The 25,797-nt window shown below is 43.0% G+C and overlaps 1 protein-coding gene across 1 annotated transcript; it reads right to left on the reverse strand.

Moving 5' to 3' along the window:
* Positions 1-7,598: 7,598 nt before the first annotated feature.
* Positions 7,599-25,179, reverse strand: LOC137342188 (beta-crystallin B2-like). Its single transcript, XM_068005938.1, has 6 exons — positions 25,078-25,179; positions 22,783-22,875; positions 22,430-22,548; positions 14,565-14,697; positions 10,544-10,686; positions 7,599-7,898 (listed from the first exon to the last, which is right to left on the reverse strand). Exons 2-6 carry the CDS (start codon positions 22,840-22,842, stop codon positions 7,730-7,732), a joined length of 624 nt encoding a protein of 207 aa, XP_067862039.1. The 5' UTR covers positions 22,843-22,875; positions 25,078-25,179; the 3' UTR covers positions 7,599-7,729.
* Positions 25,180-25,797: the final 618 nt, after the last annotated feature.

Genomic DNA, 25,797 nt, shown 5'->3' on the forward strand with positions numbered 1-25,797 from the left:
GTGATCGCAGCACCAATCCTTGTGGAACACCACTTCCCACTTTTTTTGAATCTGAGTAACTGTCTGTTTTCTGTTTTAGCCAGCTTGCTATCCATTCTGCTACTTGTCTCCTAACTCCACAAGCTCTGACCTTAGTCATGAGTCTACCATGCGGTACCTTATCGAAGACCTTTTGAAAATCCAAACATATTACATCTACTGCATTACCCTTGACCACCCTTTCTATTACTTCTTCAAAGAAGTCAATAGGATTGGTCAAGTATGACATTCCCTTTTGAAATCCATGCTGACTATTCTTTATTATATTTAGGGTTTCTAAGTATTTTTCTATTACATCTTTGTGTAAAGATTCCATTATCTTTTCTACCACCATCGTTAAGATAATTGGTCTATAGTTCCCTGGACTTGTTCTGTCTCCCCTTTTAAATATAGGAATCACATTAGCTGTCTACCAGTCCTCTGGCACTATTTACTTTTCTAATGAATTTTTATATTTATGTACTAGCGTCTCTCCTATCTCTTCCCTAACATCTTTTAATATGCTTGGATGCAATGCTTCCAGACCAGGGGTTTTATCCTCTCTAAGTTTGATTAGTTTATCAATTATCTCCCCCCTTTCTGTCTTAAATGTCTTTATATCTTTTTTGATCTCTTCTTCTAATGTCATGCCCACCATGTTAGTCTCCCTGGTAAATACTGAGGCAAAATAATTAGTTAACATTTCTGCCATTTTGCTGTCATTACCTGTGGTTTTATTGTATGTATCCCTTCGTGGTCCTATCCCTATCCTGATTTTTCTTTTGTTATTTATGTGTCTGTAAAATACTTTACTATTTCTTTTTATATTCCTTGATACTTTAATTTCATAGCCTTCCTAATAGTTCTTTTGACTTCTTTCCTAACCTTTTCATATTCCCTTTTGTCATTCTCTCCTTTGTCTATGTACTTAGTGTATGCCTTTTTCTTTAGTTACAATTTTGCCCTTATTTCTTTATTATTCCATGGTGTTCATTACTGGCTAGTTCATTCTTGCTTTTTAGTGGGATCTATTTTTCCTGGACTATATTGATTACTATTTTAAATGCTTCCCACTGCTGTTCTTTATCAGTAAATTTTTCCAGTTTATTTTCCCTAGTTCCATTTTTATCCCCTTAAAATCAGGCTTTTTTCAATTTATTACTTTGGTCTTTGTCTTACTTATGTCCTTCATAATCTTTATCGTAAACCTTATTATATTGTGATCACTATTGCCTTGATGTTCCCCTATCCTTACTTCTCTTACCTGTTCTGATTCATTTCCCATTACACGATCAAGCAGCGCTTCCTCTCTTGGGCTTTTTACATTCTAGGTAAGAAAGGAGTCCTGCACACATTGTAAAAACTCCACTCCCTGTACCCCTTTACCTACCTCTTCTTGCCAGTTTATTTGGGGTAGTTAAAATCTCCCATGATTATTCTTCTATTCGCTTACTGTGAAAAAGTCCGCTTCCTGACATAGTATAATCCTGACGTCCTTATACAGTATAATGGAGACAATGCTTAGGTTTAGGCAGGAGTGGGAACTTAAAATTCCTGGTTATAACATTTTCGGGAGAGTTAGGGAGGGAAGAAAAGGGAGTGGGGTAGCAGTGTTAGTAAGATTCTATCCCTGCATTAGAATGTAAAGATGTCATAGGGTTGTGTTAAGTCAGAATCCATATGGATAGAGCTGTGAAATAGGAAGGGAAATGGTACATTTTTGGTTACCAAACACAGGAGATAAGATAGAGGTGGAGATCTGGAGATCTGCAGTCAGTTCAGAGAAATATGTAAGAACAGGACAATAATACTGGGTGATTTTAACTACCCCAAGGTAGATTGGAATAAAGGTAATACATATGGTCAAAGTGTGAAACACTTTTTGGATTGTATCCAGGACTACTTCATAGATAAATATGTTTCTAGTTCAACAAGAAAAGAAGCATTGCTTGATGTAGTTCAGGGAAATGAAGTGGGGCAAATAACTGATATGAGAGAAGGTGAACAATTGGGAGACAGTGATCACAACGTAGTTAGGATCAATGTAAGAATAGAAAAGGATAATGAAGAATCAAAGATAAGGCAAAGTTCATTAAGATAAAAAGAAATCAAATCCAAATTAACTGGGCAGAAAAGTTAATAGATCAGCATTGGGAAATCTTTAAAAATGAGATGCATGTAAAGTGAATGGTGGTACATCAAAGAACAGAGTTCCATGTATAAGCAGAGAAGATTAAAACTAAACACAAACTTAAAAGAGAGGCAAATGATAAAATTAGGACTGACTGTACTAAAGATAATCATGAGGAATAAAGAAAATGTAGTCGGGAGGTGAAAAGGGAGATTAGAAGGGCTAAAAGGGAATATAAAAAATGTTGGCAGATAATATAAAAGGAAATAGTAGGGTCTTTTGTAAGCATATAAAAAGTAAAAAAATAGTTAAAGAAAGTATAGGACTGCTTAGGGGTGAAGGAAGGAGGTCCAATTGTGGAGGGTCAAGGTATCGCGTATATATTAAATAAATATTTTGCATTGATTTTTACAAATGATGGTGGAAGTGAGAATGTTTTTTTTTATTCGTTCACGGGATGTGGGCGTCGCTGGCAAGGCCGGCATTTATTGCCCATCCCTAATTGCCCTTGAGAAGGTGGTGGTGAGCCGCCTTCTTGAACCGCTGCAGTACTTTTCGTAGCGAGATTTTTACAACTGAGTGGCTTGCTAGGCCATTTCAGAGGGCAATTAAGAATCAACCACATTGCTGTGGGTCTGGAGTCACATATAGGCCAGACCGGGTAAGGGCGGCAGGCTTCCTTCCCTAAAGGACATTAGTGAACCAGATGGGTTTTTACGACAATCCGGTAGTTTCATGGCCATCATTACTGATACTAGTATTTTAATTCCAGATTTTTATTTACCATGAGGTAAACAGATGGCAGATGCCATTTAATGTGCATAATACATTTTAGGAGGAATTATATATTTGTCCCCCTGAGTCCTACCGTTCATCCACATCCTTCAACATCTTTCTATTGCACACTTAATAGAAGGATGTGGATGAAAGGTAGGACTCAGGGGGTCAAATATATAATTTCCTGAAAGTGCAAATGCAGGTATGTAAATCCATCAAAAAGGCCAACAGTGTTTTGGCATTTTAAAATCTGGGCATAGAGTACAAGAGTAAAGAAGTAATGATAAGTATATATAAAACATTGATTAGGCCATAGTTAGAGTACATCGTGCAATTTTGGGCATTAAAGTTAAAGACAGCATACTGCATTGATTCATCAGGATACTGTAGTAATGAAGAGAGACAAGATAGTCAGACCATTTCCACTGGAGCAGAGAAATCTAAGAGGAAATTTAATGGAGGTTTTTAAAATTATGAAAAGTTTTGATAGTGAATAGTGGAAGACTCTTCTGGTTGGGTCGTCTGTAACAAAGGGTTCATCAATTTAAAATTATCACTAAGAAAATGAGGAGAGAGGTTAGGAGAAAGAGGACTGTTTCAGGAAAACTGTCAACATTGTGCACAAGCACTTCTGATCTCTAGTCTGTATTGAGTTAGCTGATTTCAGTGGTGCAATAGTTGTGGCACTCTAATAGGTTTAAATGCCACTAGACCAGAGAGAGATAAATGAACCAAAGTTCCTACTGTGATTGGTACCCAGCGATCTTTGCTGGAAAGTGTACATGTACAGTCTCCAGGTGAGCAGAGAACTCAGCTTGATGCCTTCTTTCCCTGCAGTGGAATAGTCTGCTGACGCTCAAGCCTGGATTTTCCAATCGGTGTTATTATGATGCTGGCGGTAATTCACTTATTTTAAATAGGTTACTGTCGACGTTAAAATAACATCAATCAGAAAATATAGGCTCTACTGTCTATGTTCACACATGAAGAATTGCTAGTATAAAAGAAGGTCACATTCATGAAAAGCAGCCCAACATGAGGCAGTGTTTTCAGTCACTGCTGATACCCTATATATCAGATCCCAGATTCATCATCAATTTCCTGCATGTCAGACCCAAATAGCAAAGCTACTGATGTGAAATGTTTCCTGTATTCACTGAAATTTACAGTAACAAGGAGAAATGTTTTACATTGAATTGGATGACAAATTAAATATTGGATTATCAGCTTATATTTAATGTTCTCTATAGTTCATATCTAAAACCACAGATAGTAATAATATTGGGTATTATGACAATTCTGTGCTGTATGGTTTGGACTGCCATAACTGCTGCTAATACCAGAAGCTTTCTCATCATTAGAAGGAATTTGCATTTTATCACAGAGCACTGGATGTGTGGAATAAACCACCAGCGGAAGCAGTTAATGTTGTGTTCATTTGTACCTTTTATAAAAAGAACTGGATGAATATCTGGCCAGCGACAGGATTGAGGATTATTTGGGGTTTAGTAAGCGATAATAGAACATTCAGTGTTCCTCAGCTGCTGGGACCATAGAAATGCCTTCCTAAGGAGGGGACCTGGTCAAGGATGAATTTTGTGGAGTATAGGGATGGATTGATTTGCTTTGCTTGATTTGCCTTTGTGGGGAGCAAGAAGACATTTTCAGGACTATTCTTCTGAAGGTTGTATGCAGCCCATGATAGGATACATTGTACATGGTCTGAATAAACCATTCTTGCTCAGTAGAGCTGAACTGAAACTATTCAGTCTGCACTCTGGTCTGTTACAAATGTCTAGCCCAGATTATTCTTAATCACAGCCCTACACTGACACTCAGTGGCCACATAACAATTAGCAAGGTGTGCAGCTGTGGGTTTCACCTTTTCTCAGCCTTGGATCTTTTAAGTAATGGTCCAGCCCCTTTAAGAACAATTTAGCACAATGTTAGAATCCTGTTCAAGGATGAACTGTGTGAAAACATACTCATCTAATTGAATAGCTCAGCTTTGCATTGATGATCAAATACAAAGGAGGAAAGCATCAAAATGTAAGAGGACATTAATAAACTTGCACAATGGGTGTGTAATTGGCAAATTAATTTCAATATAGATAAGTGTGAGGCGATACTTTGTGGTGAGAAGAATAAGGAGGCCACATACTGCTTGGATAATAAGAGTCTGAATGGGATAGAGGAGCAATGGGATCCAGGGGTACAGATACACAAATGAAGCACTGAGGTTCGTTTCTAGAGGGATAGAATTGAAAAGCAGAGAAAGTTATATTAAACTTGTATAGAGCCTTGGTTAGACCACACTTGGAGTACTGTGCAAAGTTCTATTCTCCATACTATAGAAAGGGTATAGAGGCATTGGAGTGGGTGCAAAAAAGATTCACAAGGAAGATTGAATTTTGAATTTAGGACTTTACATAGAATGTACAGCATGGAAACAAGCCATTCAGCCCAACTAGTCTATGCTAATGTTTATGCTCCACATGAGGATCCTCCCTCCCTTCTTCTAGCCCCATCAGTACCAATCACTGAAGACATTAGCAAACTCAGAGCCTAGGGGAGGGGTGGAGGTAGGAGGTGCTGTGGCACTGGCTCCCACCCCTAACATTACCAGAACCTCGTCCCCTCCGCCCTCTAAGGTTAGCAATCTCTGGGTGCACTCCTGCCTACCTCTCACATTACCAAGCCTCTGCCTCATCCCTATTGGGTCAGCAATGTCTACCTGCAAGTTACCAAGTTACAGACTTGTCCAATTGCAAGTCCACAACATCTAAATAGGTTAGAGAGGACCAGCGGTCACAACTCTTAAGTTATGCAAAGGCTAGAACTAGGTTAGATGTCAGGAGGTGGTTCTCCTCCCAGAGAATAGTGGACCTCTAGAACAGGCTGCCAGCTCTTATGGCAGATGTCGATTCGCTGAATTCCTTCAAGCGAGAGCTGGACCTGTTTCTGGGCAGAGTGGAGATCACCTCGTACAAAAGGTAGATAGTATAATGCATAGAATTAGCAGGACCAGGGTGATCTCCTGGACTAGTTTTGATCGCTGAAGTTGGGGGGGGGTGGGGGGGTTGGAGAGGAATTTCCCAAATTTTCTCACTCCCCCACTCCCAAATTGGCCTGGATTTTTATCTGGTCTTTTGTCTCTCGCAGGAGATCACATGGGTTGGGTGGGGTGGGGAGTGTATGTATTGTGATTCACAAGGCATTCCAATTCTGTGGGACAGGGTAGATGGACCAGAGGGTCTTTTCCTGTCCGTCATTGATCATATCCCCCCCCCCACCCCCACAAGCCTCGGATTGCCCCAGCCCAGGTGATCACTGGCCCACCCACTGTGAAGGACTGCAGGTGTGCACCAATCGCTGAAGCCTTCGACTGATAAGAAAGTGTAAGAAGTAATTGGATTGAGAGCCGGATACATGTAAAGAAAGACACCTGCATTTATACAGTGCCTTTCACAACTTCAGGACGTCCCAAAGCGCTTTGCTGACAATGAAGTACTGATACCAGAACTGAGACGATGTACTTATCAGTAAAAGCTGAAAAGGTTGGGGCCCCTTTCTCTAGAAAAGAGAAGGCTGAGGGGTGACCTGATAGACATCTTTAAGATAATGAAAGGGTTTGATAGGGTAGACATAGAGAAAATATTTCCACTTGTGGGGCAGTCCAAAACTAGAGGTCATTAATATAAAATAGTCGCTAATAAATCCAATAGCGAATTCAGGAGAAACTTCTTTACCCAAAGAGTGGTAAGAATGTGGAACATGCTACCAGAAGGAGTAGCTGAGGCAAATAGCATAGGGAATTATATAGGGAAGCTAGATAAGCACATGAGAGAGAAAGGAGTAGAAGGGTGTGCTGATAGGGTTAGATGAAGTAGGGAGGGAGGAGGCTCGTGTGCAGCATAAACACCGGCATAGATCAGTTGGGCCGAATGGCCTGTTTCTGTGCTGTAGTTTTGACGTAACTCAATGTAAATAGTCAATTTTTGTATTGCAAAAGATAGTTCTACAGCTATATAGTGTTATATGGTATATACAGAATACATTGGGACCCTCTGGTCTTTTTTGGGTTTGCCAGTGAGTTATAGCCTACCGGTTAAATAAATCTCTTCCTTATTGCAAGATACACAAATGGATTTAAATTGGTAGATAGCCGTAATTCCCCCCCTCCCTCACAAAGATGCTGATTTACACTGAGCTTTGGTTTACTGGGTGCTGATCACTGTCTGACATCCTGCCCAAGGTATTCCACTGTAGGAAGCATCACAGTTGACCCACACCAGATGCACACTTTCACGCACAGACCACCGGATAGTGATCAAGAATAAGAACCCAGGCTGATTTTTGTTTCATAACCCAAGGATGCTGAGGTAAATTGTAGCCCCTTTACTGTCTCCCTCTCCCCAGCTGAGATTAGCTTATTCAATATAGATTGGTAAGCATTCTTCTTCGTATGACTCAGTAACATGCTGCCGTAACCAGCTGAATCATTGAGAGAATCTTTTCCACAAAACCTTGGTGTTGTCCGTATCCAACAGGATCAATATTGTGGGAAAACTAATCTTGGTATCCTTCCCTCCAGCTCCACTCTGTTGTTAAGTCAGTCAACGTATAAAAAGAAAAACGCATGATAGAGAAGGTGAGTTTGAAGTGCGAGAATTTATTGAATTGGCTCAGCTGTTGCATTCATACAGAATGCTGTGGGGAAGCGTTCATTTAACCTGTGATTAGGAATTTAACAGCAAATCAGTGAGAAACTGATAGCAAGAAGCTTAGGAGCAGAGGTGGCATTCAGTTAGTGGGATGAAAGATTCCCCTCTGGTGCCACTGCATGTCCCTAATACGTCTGACAGACTGGATCTGAGGCTGCTGGGCTCCAAATTCGTTATTGTCCTTGTACTCTCTCTTCTCAAACAGGTACTGATAGCCTCTGTAGCCTGGGTACTGGTAGCCGACCCATCTGGAAGAAATATGTAAACAGGAGTTACTGAAAGAAGAGAAATACCACAAAACTCATGCCTCCTCCCAGGCAAAGGAAGTCCAAAGAAAAGACTTCCACCCCTCGTTCCTGAACCCCAAGGTCACTGCTGAACTAACTGATCTCAGCTAGGACAGTACTTGAGCTGCTACAGTTGGCCTCGCCAATCCTCGGCGAGGGAGGGAAAATCAGCAAGGTGTCCTCTTCTTTATCACAATCCAGTGGCTCCTGCTGGCATGTGTGTGTTTGTGTGGAGGTCAGGTGAGGACAGGACTATATTGAATGGTTAAATACCCAGTTGATAGTCACTGTCTAGCTTATGAAAAATGGCCACTTGGGTGGAAATGTACCCCAGCAAGAGTCAGCATTGTCCAGAAAGGAGGGTGAAATTGGAAATATTAAATCACTCTTTTCTTCCCAGTCAAGGTACTCCAAATAAGGATTTAACCCTTCCAAGGCAGAAGAACTCCAGACCAATAAATACAAGACATCAATTTGCAGGCCAACTAAAGCACAGAATTTTTTGGCATTCAATAAGATATCTGTAGACTGGACTATAGAATTCTCCCAACTGATTGAAGTGATTCATGTGAGGAGCTAATGAGGTGACAGCCATGGCTCAGTGGTAGCACTCTCGATTCTGATTCAGAAGGGCATAGGTTTGAGCCCCACTCCAGAGACTTGAGCACATAATCTAGGCTGACACTTCAGTGCAGTACCGAGGGAGTGCTGCATTGTCGGAGATGCCACCTTTTGGATGAAATGTTAAACCGAGGTGCCGTCTGTCCTCTCAGGTAGACGTAGGAGATCCCGTGGCACTTTTCGAAGAAGAGCAGGGGAGTTCTCCTGGTGTCTTGGCCAACATTTTTCCCTCAACCATCACTAAAACAGATGATCTGGTCATTTATCTCATTGCAGTTAGTGGAATCTTCCTGTGCGCAAAATTGTCTGCAGTGTTTGCCTACATTACAACTGTGACTACACTTCAAAAAGTACTTTATTGGCTGTAAAGCACTTTGGGATGCCCTGAGGTCTTAAAAGGCGCTATATAAATGCAAGTCTTTCTTTTAATGAGCTTTTTAGGGGAGGAAAATAGAAAAGAAAATCATAAGGGTGATACTAAAATATAAAAAACCTCTCAAAATAAAAAAAGAATCGGGGGAAAATTTCCATGGGGCTCTCCTGATTTCTCACAGTAACTTCAGTGGAAACCCTGGAGAAATGCCATATATGGTCATTTACAATGTTTCTCCAGGGGTTCCACCAATCTCCCACCAGAGAACCTCCATGGAAATTCCAGGCGATTGTAATAATGAAAATAGTGGTGATTGAACTGATATTGTTGGTGCGTGTGTTATCGGAGCTAAGTGTTAGTGTGGCTATGTTAGGTTATGTTTAGTTTACATCTTATACTGAGGACTCCATTTTGTGATTAAAAGACAGTCTGCAGAAAACTGCTGAAACAGGTATTATCTGGAACATGTCCAATCAGCCCAGACCTTCAAGGTCCCTTTGTAGCTGGTACAAGCTGGAATCATAAAGATAGTTGTTTGTTCTTTGTGTAGTTATGACCTTCTGGTGGATTAGGAGTTGGCTTTACCATTTCTCCTAAATGTAGTTAGACAGGTAGCTTATGAAGGCCGTGTATCTCTACCATAGAGTCAGCGAGTCTCTGGAATGCTGAGCTAATGGAAGTTAATGTAAACTAAAGGTAAAGGTCATGGGATGTCAATGATGTAATGGCCTGGAGCTGAGGGTATAATAACCAGACCATTGTAATGCAAAGTGATGGATCACTGAGGGTTGGCCACCCTGCTATTCAGCTCAGTAATTGTAATGTGAGGCTTCCCAAAGCCTCTGTATCATCACGTGTGTTGTCTATGAGTATCATTTCATCTATAAATCTGTACGTGAAAAACTTTGCATTTAGAACTCTCATTCCTGGCACAGAGACAACACATCCAAGCTTGTCTTTCTAGCATTTCTAACAGTTTGTCAGAACTATGGACATAGTGCTTTGCACTCCTGACATCAACATAATTCCTGAACATGCCAGAGGCCTTGCACAATCTGTCTTCCATTCTTTTCTTTCACCTTTAGGACTGCCACCTGTCTAGTTTTGTACTGGATAGTCCAGGTTTCAAGTGGCAAGTCTGAAAAATTTAAAACACAAACTAAATCCAAAATATTTAAAAAAAAAGAATAGAAATCCATTTTTTTACTTCTGTGTTTCATGATATGAAGGCATTAAAGCTTTCAGAGAACTTTCATCAGCAGCAAAGCAGAGGTTGGAACCAGAGCCATGATGCTGTCCCCCAACCTGCACCCATCCAGATTTGAAACTGGGAAAAGCTGCCAGCCCTATTCACATTAGTGTTTGTCCAATATATGTGTTCTCTTGGTGAAAGGCATGCTAAAAGTAGCTGTGGCACTGAGCAACACTACACCGTGCGTTAAGAAAATAATCACTTGTCTTGTGAAATCACTCAATGGGGAGAATTTCCCAACACGCTGGTGGCACGTCCCCAATGCATCATTGGAAAATTACTCCCTATATGTTCGATATCAAGTGGAGTAAAAAGATGTCAAAACAATAGTTTTTCTAGAAGTCCTCTCCCAATACTCACGTTCCATTCAGAACACGAATGGATGACACTTTCTCCTGGTATCCGTGAGCGTGGAAACTTGGTACATCGTCATCTATGATTTCAATTTTCTTTCCAGTAAAGTTAGGGTTTTCGAAAAGTATGATCTTGTGTTCATGCCCATCCTGTAGGCGCAATGATACAAAAGGGTAAGTCCTTTCCAGAATAGGAGTTCAGTCATTCACAACATCTATGAATCATTTATTGACTAGCTTTTAACTTTTATTTTCAATTTTCTCCTTTTTCTCCCTTCCTATCTGAAGTCACTGCCTCATAATAGAGTGTGGTTTCACAATTGCCAGCAGCCTTCCAGTACCTTACCTAAGTGTCTATTCCTGATGTGTGAATCTTGACAATAAGCATCTGTAGGCTATTTGACTTTGGGGCCATCATAGAATCATAGAAAGTTACGGCACAGATGGAGGCCATTCGGCCCATCATGTCCATGCTGGCCGAGAAAGAGCTATTCAGTTTAATCCCACTTTCCTGTATTTGGTCCATAGCCCTGTAGGTTACGACATTTCAAGTGCACATCAAAGTACTTTTTAAATGAGTTGAGGGTTTCTGCCTCTACCATCCTTTCAGGTTGTGAGTTCCAGATCCCCATCACCCTCTGGGTGAAAGAATTTCTCCTCAGCTCCCCTCTAATCTTTCTACCAATTACTTTAAATCTATGCCCTCTGGTCATTGACCCCTTTGCTAAGGGAAGTAGGTCCTCCCTATCCACTCTATCTAGTCCCGTCATAATTTTATATACTTCAATTAAATCTCCCCTCAGCCTCCTTTGTTCCGAAGAAAACAACCCCAGCCTATCCAATCTTTTCTCATAGCTAAAATTCTCCAGTCCTGGCAACATCCTCGTAAATCTCCTTTGTACCCTCTCTAGTGCAATCACATCTTTCCTGTAATGTGGTGACCAGAACTGTGGCCTAACCAAAGTTTGATACAGTTCTAGAATAACCTCCCTGCTCTTATATTCTATGCCTTGGCTAATAAAAGAAAGTATCCCGAATGCCTTTTTAACCACCTTATCTGTCCTGCTACCTTCAGGGATCTGTGGACATGCACTCCAAGGTCCCTTTGTTCCTCTACACCTCCCAGTATTCTCCCATTTATTGTGTACTCCCTTGCCTTGTTTGCCCTCCCCAAATGCATTACCTCACACTTCTCTGGATTGAATTCCGTTTGCCACTTTTCTGCCCACCTGACCAGTCCATTGATATCTTCCTGCAGTCTACAGCTTTACTCCTCACTATCAACCACACAGTCAATTTTTGTATCATCTGCAAACTTCTTGATCAAGCCCCTCACATTCAAGTCCAAATCATTAATATATACCACAAAAAGCAAGGGACCTAGTACTAAGCCCTGCGGAACCCCACTGGAAACAACTTTCCAGTCGCAAAAACACCCGTCAAATATTACCCTTTGCTTCCTGCCATTCAGCCAATTTTGGAACCAACTAGCCACTTTCCCTTAGATCCCATGACTTTTACTTTTTTGACCAGTCTGTCATGTGGGACCTTGTCAAAAGCCTTGCTAAAATCCATGTACAATACATCAAATGCATTACCCTCATCGACCCTCCTTGTTACCTCCTCAAAAAATTTAATCAAATTAGTCAGACATGACCTTCCCTTAACAAATCCATGCTGACTGTCCTTAATTAACCCGTGCCTTTCTAAATGCCAATTTATGCTGTCCCTCAGAATTGATTCCAATAATTTGCCCACCATCGAGGTTAGACTGATTGGCCTATAATTACTCGATCTATCTCTTCTTCCCTTTCTAAACAACAGTATAAAGTTAGCAGTCCTCTAATCCTCCAGCACCACGCCTGTAGCCAGGGAGGATCGGAAAATGATGGTCAGAGCCTCCTCTATTTCCTCCCTTGCTTCTCTAAACAGCCTGGGATACGTTTCATCTGGGTCTGGTGATTTATCTAAACCCCTTAATATTTCCTCTCTCTCTATGTTTATCCCATCCAATATTTCACACTCCTCCTCCTCCTTAACTACAATCTCTGCATCGACCTCCTCTTTTGTGAAGACAGATGCAAAGCATTCATTAAGAACCATACCCACACCTTCTGCCTCCACACATAGGTTACCTTTTTGGTCTCTAATAAGCCCTACTCTTTCCTTAGTTATCCTCTTGCTCTTTATGTATTTATAAAACATTTTTGGGTTTTCCTTAATTAGTCAACTTCAACTCCATCCTCATGCAGTGTCCATATGTATACTTTCCAGCAAGAGTCAATGGGTCAAGATCAGGAATGAGAACCCCAATTTCTCCCCTCTATAGCCTAGGGATAATAAAGCAAATTTTGGAACCTGATTGCTGCCAAGATAAGATCACAGACTAGAGATAGAAGCTGGGACCTTCCTGATCTGCATGGTTTAGTACTACTTGAGGAGGTGCATTTACTAACTAGGCCATCAGGCCATTCTAACTTTTGTCCAGAGTGGTAACATTTGTAGTGTCTTCTAGTCCACTTTACTAACCATTAAACTGAATGTAAAGTTCAGTCACTAACTATTTCTGCTGCATTTGGCTATCATTTTCTCATCATTTGTTTGACACTGGCAAATAAAATGCCACAAGGAATTATTTGCCAACAAGCCAGAAATTCCAGTATGCAAAAAGTGATTAGCACTTTAACCCTTATCCTCCTTAATAAAAAGGAACTTCATATAGTTATGTAATGCATGGTATGATGGAACTACCCATCTTGTACAGTAACAAATGGAGGTGTTTATTTTGGGGTGGAAATAATAATTGTTCTCATAAAAACTGTATAGTTATTTACTTTAGTTATATAATGTTCTGGTTAATTATAGTCCTGAGTTCCAATAGTCCAGGTAAATGATTAAGGGCTTCTTGACTATGATTGTGAGACAATAAGGACTTTCTGATTTTAATACTTTGCATCATAACTCATCTGTTTTAGCATGTGACTGTGTGAACCATAGAAGGAAGGAGGTTAACAGTGAATAAAATCATAGAATCATAGAATGGTTACAGCACAGTAGGAGGCCATTTGGCCCATCAAGCCTGTGCCATCTCTATTTCAGGTTATATAAAGCTTAGTGATTTCAACTTGAGGGGTGCATAGATCAGCAAAGCAGCAAGGAGGTAGCTGGGAGGCTTGAAGTTGAAACCTCTGTGTGAAGATTTGGTTTTTCCACTGAAGAACTCCTGAACAGAATCTGCAGTGTTACAATACCCAATAAATATAATCTCCGTAGAGTTAGAACAACAACAGCAGGATGCACATATTAACTATTACCCTGCTAAATAGTAAAGAGAATCTCCAAACTGTGGGACAACATTGAAAATATTTTCCATTTTGGAATCTGACCAAGTGGAACATGTTTGAAGTGTGAGGACCCTTAACTCCTGCATCGTGCAAGGGATGACTAACATTGTCCCTCCAACTGCACTGATGTTAAACTCATTACAGGTGCCTATGAGGGGATGCACCCTCGAGGTTTTCTACAGTTACATTTTTTTTCAATTTTCTTTCCCTCCTCTCCTGCAAGTGCTGATTCATGCTAGGGTACAGTTCGAAAAGTAACAGCAGACCTCCCTTGTTTCATTCAAGTTGCCATTCTTCTTTCATGAGCTTTGATGGAAAGTGTTGACAAGCTGATCAACCATGAGGAGCCTCAAATGTCAACCTGACACTTTCCACACCCAATCTCCACATATGTGCAGCTTCCATCTGGGATTGTTGAATAATGATGAGGAACATGACCCCCCACCAATCTGATTTTTCTCCTCCCTAGCCCGGAGTGCCAAGGCTAATTGTATCGCCTCAACTGCTGCCTTGGCTGAGATCAGCTAACTCAGCATAGACCAGAAGTTCCACCTGCTACCTTCCTTATCTATATGGCTGAGTACCACACCAGACAGCTATTTGGGAGTTCCACATTTCTGATGGTCTGATTCCGTTCTGTTGGAGTTTTCTTCTGTTTTAGTTGTGCGACCAATACCAACATACCAGTTTTATGGGTTTGATGGAACCGAGGGTATCACTCCTGCGGCTGTTTGTCCAAGTATCCCAGCGGGGATATTCTCCTTTCTCAAATACAAACTGTTCACCCTTGCAGCCTGCCTGCTCATAGCCAACCCACCTGGAAATAAAACAAACCAGATTTGGTGTCAGACATGAATGGATGTTATCCACCTTGCAACAACAGAGTGTATTTATTTGGTGACAGATGGTCTAGTGGTGTTACTACCAACTGCAGAGTCCAGAAACTTGTATTCAATTTAGGAGTCTCGTAAAGTGATGACCTTCATATTTCAGTTTCCTACTACAAATACACTTGAGGTGTTTAAATGGGTTGACACCTTCATGAAAATAATGGGTAGAGCAATGTCATATGAACATGTTCCTCCCTCCAGTCTCACCCTTTGTCGTGTTTTCACTATCCACCCTGACTTTCCCCTCTCTGACCCTGAACGATCAGTCTGCAGCAAAGGCCTTAGCTTCATCCCCTTATGCCCCCACCTCAATGAATTTCGAGCTTGACACAATGCTGAGCTCTTCTGTCATCGGCTTTGCCTCCACGCCCACTTCTTTGGCCAAGAGTCTTCCCTTCACACTGCGGACCTTTTCTCCCGTCTTCATAATTCTCGTTCCACCTGGACCCCTCCCTCTGGCCTCTTACTCTCTCTTGATCTTTGCATTGTGAACTGCCGTCTCAATTCGACATCAACCGTCTCAATTTCTCTACTTCCCTCACTCACTCTAACTACCTTCCTCTGAACTCGCAGCACTCTGTTCTCTCAGGTCCAACCCTGACAAGGGCGGCAATGTTGTGTGGCGAACAGACCCCTACCTTACGGAGGCTGAACACCAACTCTCCCACCTCCCCCTGGACCATGACCCCACCGCCGAACATCAAGCCATAGTTTCCCAGACCATCACTGACCTCATCTCCTCTGGAGATCTTCCCTCCACGACCTCCAACCTCATAGACCCCCAACCCTGCACAGCCCACTTCTACCTCTTTTCCAAGATCCACAAAGAGACTGCCCTAGAAGACCTATCGTTTCAACCTGTTCTTGCCCCTTGAAACTTACTTCCTTCTTTCTTGAATCTATTTTTTCTCCCCTTGTCCAATCTCTTCCAACCTACATCCGCGACTCTTCTGACATCCTCCGCCACTTTAACAGTTTCCAGTTCCCCGGCCCTAACCATCTCCTTTTCACCATGGATGTCCAGTCCCTCTACACCTCCATCCCCCACCAGGATGGCCTGCGGGCCCTCCGCTTCTTCCTTGAACGAAGGCCCAACCAGTCCCCATCCACCACCACCCTCCTCCGCCTGGCTGAACTTGTTCTTACGTTGAACAACTTCTCTATTGACTCCACTCACTTCCTCCAAATAAAAGGAGTCGCTATGGGAACCTGTATGGGTCCCAGCTATGCCTGCCTTTTTGTGGGATACGTGGAACATTCCTTGTTCCAGTCCTACTCAGGTCACCCCCTCGCCTTTTTTTCCGGTACATTGATGACGCATCAGTGCCGTTTCCTGCTCTCGTCCTGAAGTGGAAAATTTCATCAACTTTGCTTCCAATTTCCACCCTTCCCTCATCTTCACATGATCCATCTCCGACTCTTCTCTTCCCTTCCTCAACATCTCTATCTCCATTTCTGAGGATAGGCTGTCAACCAATATCTATTATAAGCCCACCGACTCCCACAGCTACCTTGATTACACTTCCTCCCACCCCGCTTCCTGTAAGGACTCTATTCCCTTCTCCCAGTTTCTCCGTTTCCATCGCATCTGCTCTGACGATACCACCTTCTGCACCAGTGCTTCCAATATTTCTTCCTTTTTCCTCAACAGAGGATTCCCCTCCACTGAAGTTGACAGGGCCCTCAACCGTGTCCGTCCTATTTCTCACACTTCTGCTCTCACCCCTTCCCTTCCCCCCCAGAACCATGATAGGGTCCCCCTTGTCCTCACCTTCCACCCCACCAGCCTCTACATTCAACGTATCATCCTCTGCCAATTCTGCCACCTCCAGCGCGATCCCACCACCAAACACATCTTCCCCTCCCCTCCCCTTTCAGCATCCCGAAGGGACTGCTCCCTCCGCGACACACTAGTCCACTCTTCCATCACCCCCTACACCCGCTCTCCTCCCCACGGCACCTTACTGTGCGAGCGCAGGAAATGCAACCCCTGCCCCCTCACCACCTCCCTTCCCACCGTCCAGGGCCCCAAACACTCCTTCCAGGTGAAAAAACAATTCACTTGTATTTCTTTCAATTTAGTATACTGTATCCACTGCACACAATGTGGCCTCCTCTACATTGAGGAGACCAACGCAGACTGGGTGATCACTTTGCTGAACACCTCTAATCTGTCCGCAAGTGTGACCCTGATCTGCCGGTCGCTTGCCATTTTAATTCCCCTTCCCGCTCCTACTCTGACCTCTCTGTCCCCGGCCTCTTACACTGTTCCAATGAAACTCAACGGAAGCTCGAGGAACAGCACCTCATCTTTCATTTAGGCACTTTACAACCTTCTGGACTCAACATTGATTTCAATAACTTCAGATCATAACCACTGCTCCCATTTTTTTGGTCCGCTAGTGCTGGTAATGTTTCTGCTGCTGCCATTTACAGCTACTCCTGATCAATCTTTTGCTTCTTAACCTGTCCCATTACCTCCTTCCCTGCCTTGCACCATCATCCCTTTTGTCATTTAATCACTCGTGCCCTCCACCCTATCACAGACCTTCCCTTTTGTTGTTTCCTCCCCTCTCCATCCTCCCCCCTTTCCCTGGCTCTGTACTTGCTCAAAAACTTTAAATCTTTTAACATCTTCCAGTTCTGATGAAAGGTCTTCGACCTGAAACGTTAATTCTGTTTCTTTCTCCACAGATGCTGCCTGACTTGCTGAGCTTCTCCAGCATTTTCTGTTTTTATTTCAGATTTCCAGCAACCGCAGTATTTTGCTCTTGATCACGTTAAGTGTGCATTACTAATATCGTCGACAGGTCTATGCTTGTATTTTCAGAGATAACATGCAAAAGAGGCCTGGACTAATAATCCGGAGTCATGAGTTCAAATCCCGCCAAGGTAGCTGGGGAATTTAAATTGAATTAATTAAATAAAATCTGGAATTAAAAAAAACTAGTATCAGTAATGGTGGCCATGATTGTTGTAAAAACCCATCTGGTTCACTAATGTCCTTTATTGTAGGAAACCTGCCGTCCTTACCCAGTCTGGCCTATATGTGACTCCAGACCCACAGCAATGTGGTTGACTCTTAATCACTCTCTAAAATGGCCTAGCAAGCCACTCAGTTGTACAATCTCTCTATAGAAAGTCATAATAAGAATAAAACCGGATGGATCACCCGGCATCGGACCACTAGGCACTGGACGCGATAAAGACAAACCAAGCCCAGTCGATCCTGCAAAGTCCTCCTCACTAACATCTGGGGACTTGTGCCAAAATTGGGAGAGCTGTCCCACAGACTAGTCAAGCAATAGCCTGACATAGACACACTCACAGAATCATTCCTTTCAGCCAATGTCCCAGACTCTTCCATTACCATCCCTGGGTATGTCCTGTCCCACCGGCAGGACAGACCCACCAAAGGTGGTGGTACAGTGATATACAGTCAGGAGGGAGTGGCCCTGGGAGTCCTCAACATTGACTCCAGACCCCATGGAATCTCATGGCATTAGGTCAAACATGGGCAAGGAAACTTCCTGCTGATTACCACCTACCGCCCTCCTTCAGCTGATGAATCAGTCCTTCTCCATGTTAAGCACCACTTGGAGGAAGCACTGAAGGGAGCAAGGGCACAGAATGTACTGTGGGTGGGAGACTTCAATGTCCATCACCAAGAATGTCTCGGTACCGCCACTACTGACCGAGCTGGCCAAGACCTGAAGGACATAGCTGCCAGACTGGGCCTGTGGCAGTTGGTGAGTGAACCAACATGATGGCAAAACCTACTTGACCTCATCCTCACCAATCTACCTATCGCAGATGCACCTGTCCATGACAGTATTGGTAGGGGTGACCACTGCACAGTCCTCGTGGAGACGAAGTCCCGTCTTCGCAATGAGGACACCATCCAACGTGTTGTGTGGCACTATCACGGCTCACCACCACCTTCTCAAGGGCAATTAGGGATGGGCAATAAATGCCGGCCTCGCCAGCTACGCTCACATCCCATGAACGAATAAAAAAAAATGGGATAGATTCAGAACAGATCTAGCAGCTCAAAACTGGGCAATCATGAGGCGCTGTGGGCCATCAGCAGCCGCAGAATTGTATTCCAGCACAATCTGTAACCTCATATCCCAGCATATTCCTCACTGTACCATTACCAACAAGCCAGGGGATCAACCCTGGTTCAATGAGGAGTGTAGAAGAACATGCCAGGAGCAGCACCAGGTGTACCTAAAAATAAGGTGCCAACCTGGTGAAGCTACAACACAGGACTACATGCATGCTAAACAGCGGAAGCAACATGCTATAGACAGAGCTAAGCGATTCCACAACCAACGGATCAGATGAAAGCTCTGCAGTCCTGCCACATCCAGTCATGAATGGAGGTGGACAATTAAAAAACTAACGGGAGGAGGAGGCTCTGTAAACATCCCGTTCCTCAATGTTGGCAGAGTCCAGCACGTGAGTGCAAAAGACAAGGCTGAAGCGTTTGCAACCATCTTCAGCCAGGAGTGCCGAGTGGATGATCCATCTTGGCCTCCTCCCGATATCCCCACCATCACAGAAGCCAGTCTTCAGCCAATTCGATTCACTCCACATGATATCAAGAAACGGCTGAGTGCATTGGTTACAACAAAGGCTATGGGCCCCCTCAACATCCCGGCTGTAGTGCTGAAGACTTGTGCTCCAGAACTAGCCGCGCCTCTAGCCAAGCTGTTCCAGTACAGCTACAACACTGGCATCTACCCGACAATGTGGAAAATTGCCCAGGTATGTCCTATCCACAAAAAGCAGGACAAATCTAATCCGACCAATTACCGCCCTATCAGTCTACTCTCAATCATCAGCAAAGTGATGGAAGGTGTCGTCGACAGTGCTATCAAGCGGCACTTACTCACCAATAACCTGCTCACCAATGCTCAGTTTGGGTTCCGCCAGGACCACTCTGCTCCAGACCTCATTACAGCCTTGGTCCAAACATGGACAAAAGAGCTGAATTCCAGAGGTGAGGTGAGAGTGACTGCCCTTGACACCAAGGCAGCATTTGACCGAGTGTGGCACCAAGGTGCCCGAGTAAAATTGAAGTCAATGGGAAGCAGGGGGAAAACTCTCCAGTGGCTGGAGTCATACTTATCACAAAGGAAGATGGTAGTGGTTGTTGGAGGCCAATCATCTCAGCCCCAGGACAGTGTCCTAGGCCCAACCATCTTCAGCTGCTTCATCAATGACCTTCCCTCCATCATAAGGTCAGAAATGGGGATGTTCGCTGATGATTGCACAGTGTTCAGTTCCACTCGCAACCCTTCAGATAATGAAGCAGTCCATGCCCGCATGCACCAAGACCTGGACAACATCGAGGTTTGGGCTGATAAGTGGCAAGTAACATTTGTGCCAGACAAGTGCCAGGCAATGACCATTTCCAACAAGAGAGAGTCTAACCACCTCCCCTTAACATTCAACGGCATTACCATTGCTGAATCCCCCACCATCAACATCTTGGGGGTCACCATTGACCAGAAACTTAACTGGACCAGCCACATAAATATTGTGGCTACAAGAGCAGGTCAGAGACTGGGCATTCTACGGCGAGTGACTTACCTTCTGACTTCCCAAAGCCTTTCCACCATTTACAAGGCACAAGTCAGGAGTGTGTTGGAATACTCTCCACTTGCCTGGATGAGGGTTAATGAAACTTGACACCATCCAGGACAAAGCAGACCGCTTGATTGACACCCCATCCACCACCCTAAACATTCACTCCCTTCACCAACGGCGCACCGTGGCTGCAGTGTGTACCATCCACAGGATGCACTGCAGCAACTCGCCAAGGCTTCTTTGACAGCACCTCCCAAACCCGTGACCTCTACCACCTGGAAGGACAAGGGCAGCAGGCATATGGGAACAACACCACCTGCACGTTCCCCTCCAAGTCACACACCAACCCGACTTGGAAATATATCGCCGTTCCTTCATCGTCGCTGGGTCAAAATCCTGGAACTCCCTACCTAACAGCGCTGTGTGGGAGAACCTTCACCACACGGACTGCAGCGGTTCAAGAAGGCGGCTGACCACCACCTTCTCAAGGGCAATTAGGGATGGGGAATAAATGCTGGCCTTGCCAGCGACGCCCACATCCCATGAACAAATAATAAAAAAACATTAACCCTGAAAATCTGAAAATAGAAACAGAAAATGCTAGAAATGCACATAGCAGATCAGCCAGCATTTGGAAGAGAGAGGGTAGGTTAACCTTACATACTGTGCATTTCCAGCATTATATTTTCATTTTCTTAAACCTGCTAATTTGACATCTTGTTCTCGTGGCTGTGAGATCAGTGCAAATTTTCTGTTGCTTCCAATTTTCTCCTCTCCTTTCCTGAAGGTGCTGACTCGCGCTGGGGTGTAGTTTCCTGGCAGCCTTCCAGTTACCCAACCAGATGGCTATTCAACTGTGGGGTGTGACATGTGATTTCCCATCTTATTCTCACCTACTGTCCACACATGCACACATTCCAGGCAGGGTCACTGGATCATGCTCATGATCAAGACCGGGACCTTGGCCATTGACGTTGAAGCCAGTATCTCACTGCTACCTTCCTGGTCTGTCCATCTCAATACCATGACACAATACTACATGACACTTACCTACTGAGCCAGAAGGGCGATTATACACTCCTGGTTTTGAGAGAATTTTCACCCCTTTTCCTTTTTCGAGCCTCTCTGCACCCCAAACACCTAAGTTGGTCGGTGGGAGAGCTGCTCCCAATTACTCTCTGGGACTGGCCACCAGGGTTGCGCAAGAGCAAGCTAGGGGTGTTTGCAGTATTGCTTACCTTCCTTCTCTTTTGTTGAATTAGTCTGGCTTTTACTCGGCTGTAATTAGCTGTGACGTCCACACATTAGATAAAAGTGTTTTTCAAAGTCTTATTGCTGCCATCTGTGCTCATGACCCTCTGTTCTACTTTCATTGGCCTTTTATCTCCTTTCATTTTCTTTTGAAGTAATTTCCACCCACTCTCCCTCTTTTTGTTTTCTTGTTTTTACTTAAAGTGCCTTTATTGTTTACAGTCCTCTTCCCACCCAGGAGTCATAGGAACAGGAGTTGGCCATTCAGCCCCTCCAGCCTGCTCCGCCATTCAATTAGATCATGGCTAATCTGTACCTCAACTCCATTTACTCGCTTTAGCTCCATATCCCTTGATACCCTTACGTAACAAAAATCTATCAATCTCAGTCTTGAAAGCTCCAATCGTCCCAGCCTTTTGGGGGAGAGAATTCCAGATTTCTACTACCCTTTGTGAGTCCTCATAGTCAACTGTATTTCTCTGCCTTACGTAGTTTGGTCTATAATTTTCATATAGTTCTCAGTTGTGTCTAGATTAGACTATCTATAATTTTTACTCTGGTTTTCCCATCTTTATCCATATTTGCTTAACAGCCTGATTGAAGTACAGCATAGTTAGGGTCACCAGACTCCATTTTAATCCAGTGGTGTCCCCAGTTAGCCATATGTGCACAGTTACAGAAATTTGTCCAGTGTAGCCCACCAATGCCCACATTTGCAGCCTTACGCGGCTAATCTGATTCATATTTCTCCAGTATATTTGTTCATTTGACCTCAAGCTCTCTAGATTCTCCTGCAATCCCCCAAATACTCACGGTCCAATGTGCACCACAAGGGAACCAACTTTCTCTATTCCAGCCTCTTTCAAGTTGGGACAGGGGCCGCTCAACTCATGGAAGCGACCTTGGAAATTCTCCTGCTCAAACAGGACAATCTGAAATAGTGCAATAAAATGAGATTCAGGCCGGTCATTTCACTACTTGGAATAAGAAATGGGGAAATCAATTGAAATGATTTTTGGATGGAAAAGCATACAGTTCAGAGATATCATCCCATTGTCCCAGTTTAAGCAGAACAAAGTGGGTGTGGAAAAAGAAAGAATAGACAGGACACAAAATTGCTTGCTAGATAGATAGATAGATAGGTAGAAAGAAAGCAATGAACTAACCTTGTGGGCAGCTGTGGAGGTGGGGTGCTGCTTGGGAGTTGGGTTCTGTTCAGATGCCATTGTTGCTGGGAGTGGATGTGATTCTGCACCACTCTAATAGAAGAAACAGAAAGGAGTAAACTGATTACATCTGTCTGATAACTATTGAACCAAATCGCAATATTTTATACTTCTAATCAGGAATAAGTAATTGCTATCCAGTTGTTGTTTGTTAGTTAGGTCAAACATCCACAGAACAGATGAGTGAGACTTGTTAATAGAATTAAAACATAAATTGTTCCTTTTTTCTCTTTTTGATTCCTCTCAAAGTAAATCATGTAAATTGACCCTCCCCAAAATTTAAGCAAACCAATTGCTGAATGTATCTCAATATATTCCTCAGCATGTACCCGAGAGACTTCTGCCACTTGCTACCATTGAGACAGTTCTGTAACTGTGAGAACAGAAAGAACTTTTCAGCTTTCCAAATGCATGACTAATTTCCATCATCTGTCATCTGAAAAAAAGATTTTTCAGTATATTGCAAATGATCAATTTTGTAATAGAGTCAGACAATAGTACAGAACTACAAGGATAATCCGAAGTTCACAATATTCCAAGCAAAACTGTAATGGTGTAGCACTTGCTGGCTATAAAACATTTTTGGTAATAAGCTGCAGTTTATTTCTCAATAATATTCCAATAATAATGTCACCGTGGCTAATCCTACAGTATGAATATCATTACACAATACGAGCACATCAGCAGTTACTTTATGCACTGACAATTGCTGTTGGCATAAAAATCTACCCAAAATTGTAAAAAACCTGAAGCAAGCAAAAGTCAATAATATAATCACAGGGTACAAATATCTCAAGCATCTCTCTCACAGTTCATAATGTTATTTAAACTCCTTGATTAATTGCATTTTTTTCTCTTTACAAATGTCAGCTGACCTGCTGCATATTTCCAGCATTTTCTGTTTTCTTCCTTGATTAATTGCTGCCGTGTAATCACTCCTGAGTATCTGTCATTCTTTATATAAACTATCTCAACACCTTGTTTAGATTCCAGACTGTGACTCACTGCCTGGTATTTGTTATTCTATATATATAAACCACATATAGATTCCAGCCTATGTGTTACTCCTGTGGTACCCATTATTATTCTTATAATTTTGATATAATTTCTTGTTAAAAGTAGAAATGCTGTTTAAGATTTTATAGTAAGCCCATCAGAAGACCTTAGATTCTTTATTGACTTTAGATTCTAAAATTCTACAGCTATTTTTAATCTTGCTCGCCAGCAGAAACCGGGTAGGCAGTAAATGCCCCCCATGGGAATTACACACTTAGGTCCAGCTGTCTTCCCATAGGTTCCAATTATAACCTGCTCTTCTGTGCAGGCGAAAGGGACACCCACCCAAAGCCAGCGGAGTCCTTCTTTAAATATGCGGATTGGGCTCCGATGATGTTATCGAGGCGCGTCTGCAAATTTAACTGGAGGTCTGTGGTGGGGAATTCATTGTGGCTTCCCCGCCATGCAAAGATAACCAGAAGAGGCCTAAAAAGGTAAATGATTTTCCTTTTGTTTACTATCCTTGTGGGGCCAGTAGGAGTAGGAGTGCCCCTCCTGGCTCCACAAGGAAAGTTTAGGCCTCCCCAGCCCTGGGTACCCCCCTCCCCCGACTGAGAGGCCCTCCCAACCTCTTACCTGAGTGCCTCCTGCCAGCCAGCCATCGCTTCCTGAAGGTTGTGGGCAGTTAAAATCTCCCAGGCCTCATGCTGCTGAGGTTTGGACAGTTTCCCATGTGTCCCTGCCCCTGCCCACTCAAGTCCTGTCCCGAGTTAAAATCGGGGCTTGTGTATCATTCGAAGAATCATAAACTGTTTACTCATTTGAATTAAATTTAATTGATTTTCTATGCAACATTAAAAATAACAAGAGTACTTCCGTCTTAGCTTCTATGTATTAATGTTGAGATCTATAGCATTCATTATTGGTTGTTTAATCTTAACCTGTTAGTGACACACCCTATTTCATACTCAAAACAGTCCACCCCTTAGCCCATTCCCCAAGCACACACCCATTCCCAAATCTGTTCATTACAGTTATCTATATCTAGTTATTCTACCAGGCAGCAATTGGAGAAGACCCCTACTTTCTTAAATAGCCTTCAACAGCAAATATATGATAGTTGATAGACACAAAACAAGAGAGAAACACAAGTTTTATTAATAAAACATTCAAATTCTAGTTATTTTACAAAAAGTAAACGATTCCGATAGAATTGCCCAGCGATGTAAACGCTCTTACCAGTATCCAGTCGTGTCAGTGCAGGATGAAGGTCTGTCTGAGAATTTATACTGAACTCAAACAGAACCATGCCAAAAATTATTTGTTAAATGGTTCCAGTGGGCTTGTGGACAGATGGATTGGGATTAATGCTAAATAAAGCATCACTTTTACTGACGTGCAGAGAGCATTGTTTTGCTGAACACAAGGCGGGTTGAATTATTTCATTAGCTTTCAGATTCGCCGGGTGCCCACATTGTTTGGGTTTAGAGCAGAGAGATTTGAAGAGTGCCTGCATCAGCTCTCCTAGTGCCAGCAACTGTGAGCGTGACCCTGCAGACAAAGCACACATCAGCCCTACTCCAGTGGTTTCCGAGCCAGACTCCTATTCCCTGTCACAAACCAGAACTTCACCATAGCCCCAGAAAAGACTGGAAAAGAGAGTCGGCAACCAAGATAGCCAGATAGAGAAACTTGCTGAACGTGGCGAAGAAAGGCATAGAGACTCTTACCTGCCTCGTCCCATGTGGAGAAATCTTACCGATAAAAGTACCAGTGATTGCAGTTACTGATCCAACATTAATGGCAATTACCTCTATTTCAGACGCACTACATAATATTGATCGCATCTCTTTTTCTTTCAATTTTTTCTCATCTGAATGCAGCAGGGTGAATTTTTTTCTCAGTTTTTGGCATAGTTTATCTGCAGCAGCAGCGCAGGAATCTTTTTTTGCAAGGAAA

The sequence above is a fragment of the Heptranchias perlo genome, chromosome 25 (assembly GCF_035084215.1).
Source record: "Heptranchias perlo isolate sHepPer1 chromosome 25, sHepPer1.hap1, whole genome shotgun sequence".
Taxonomy (NCBI): domain Eukaryota; kingdom Metazoa; phylum Chordata; class Chondrichthyes; order Hexanchiformes; family Hexanchidae; genus Heptranchias; species Heptranchias perlo.

Bases quoted from the DNA above. Each gene is read 5' to 3' on its own strand.
- LOC137342188 (XM_068005938.1), bottom strand. From the start codon at position 22,842: ATGGCATCTGAACAGAACCCAACTCCCAAGCAGCACCCCACCTCCACA. The intron at 14,698-22,429 runs GTGAGTATTTGG...TTTTATTTCCAG, and splicing joins CTTGTGGTGCACATTGGACC to GTGGGTTGGCTATGAGCAGG. The intron at 7,899-10,543 runs GTGAGTATTGGG...TATTTCTTCCAG, and splicing joins ATTCGTGTTCTGAATGGAAC to ATGGGTCGGCTACCAGTACC.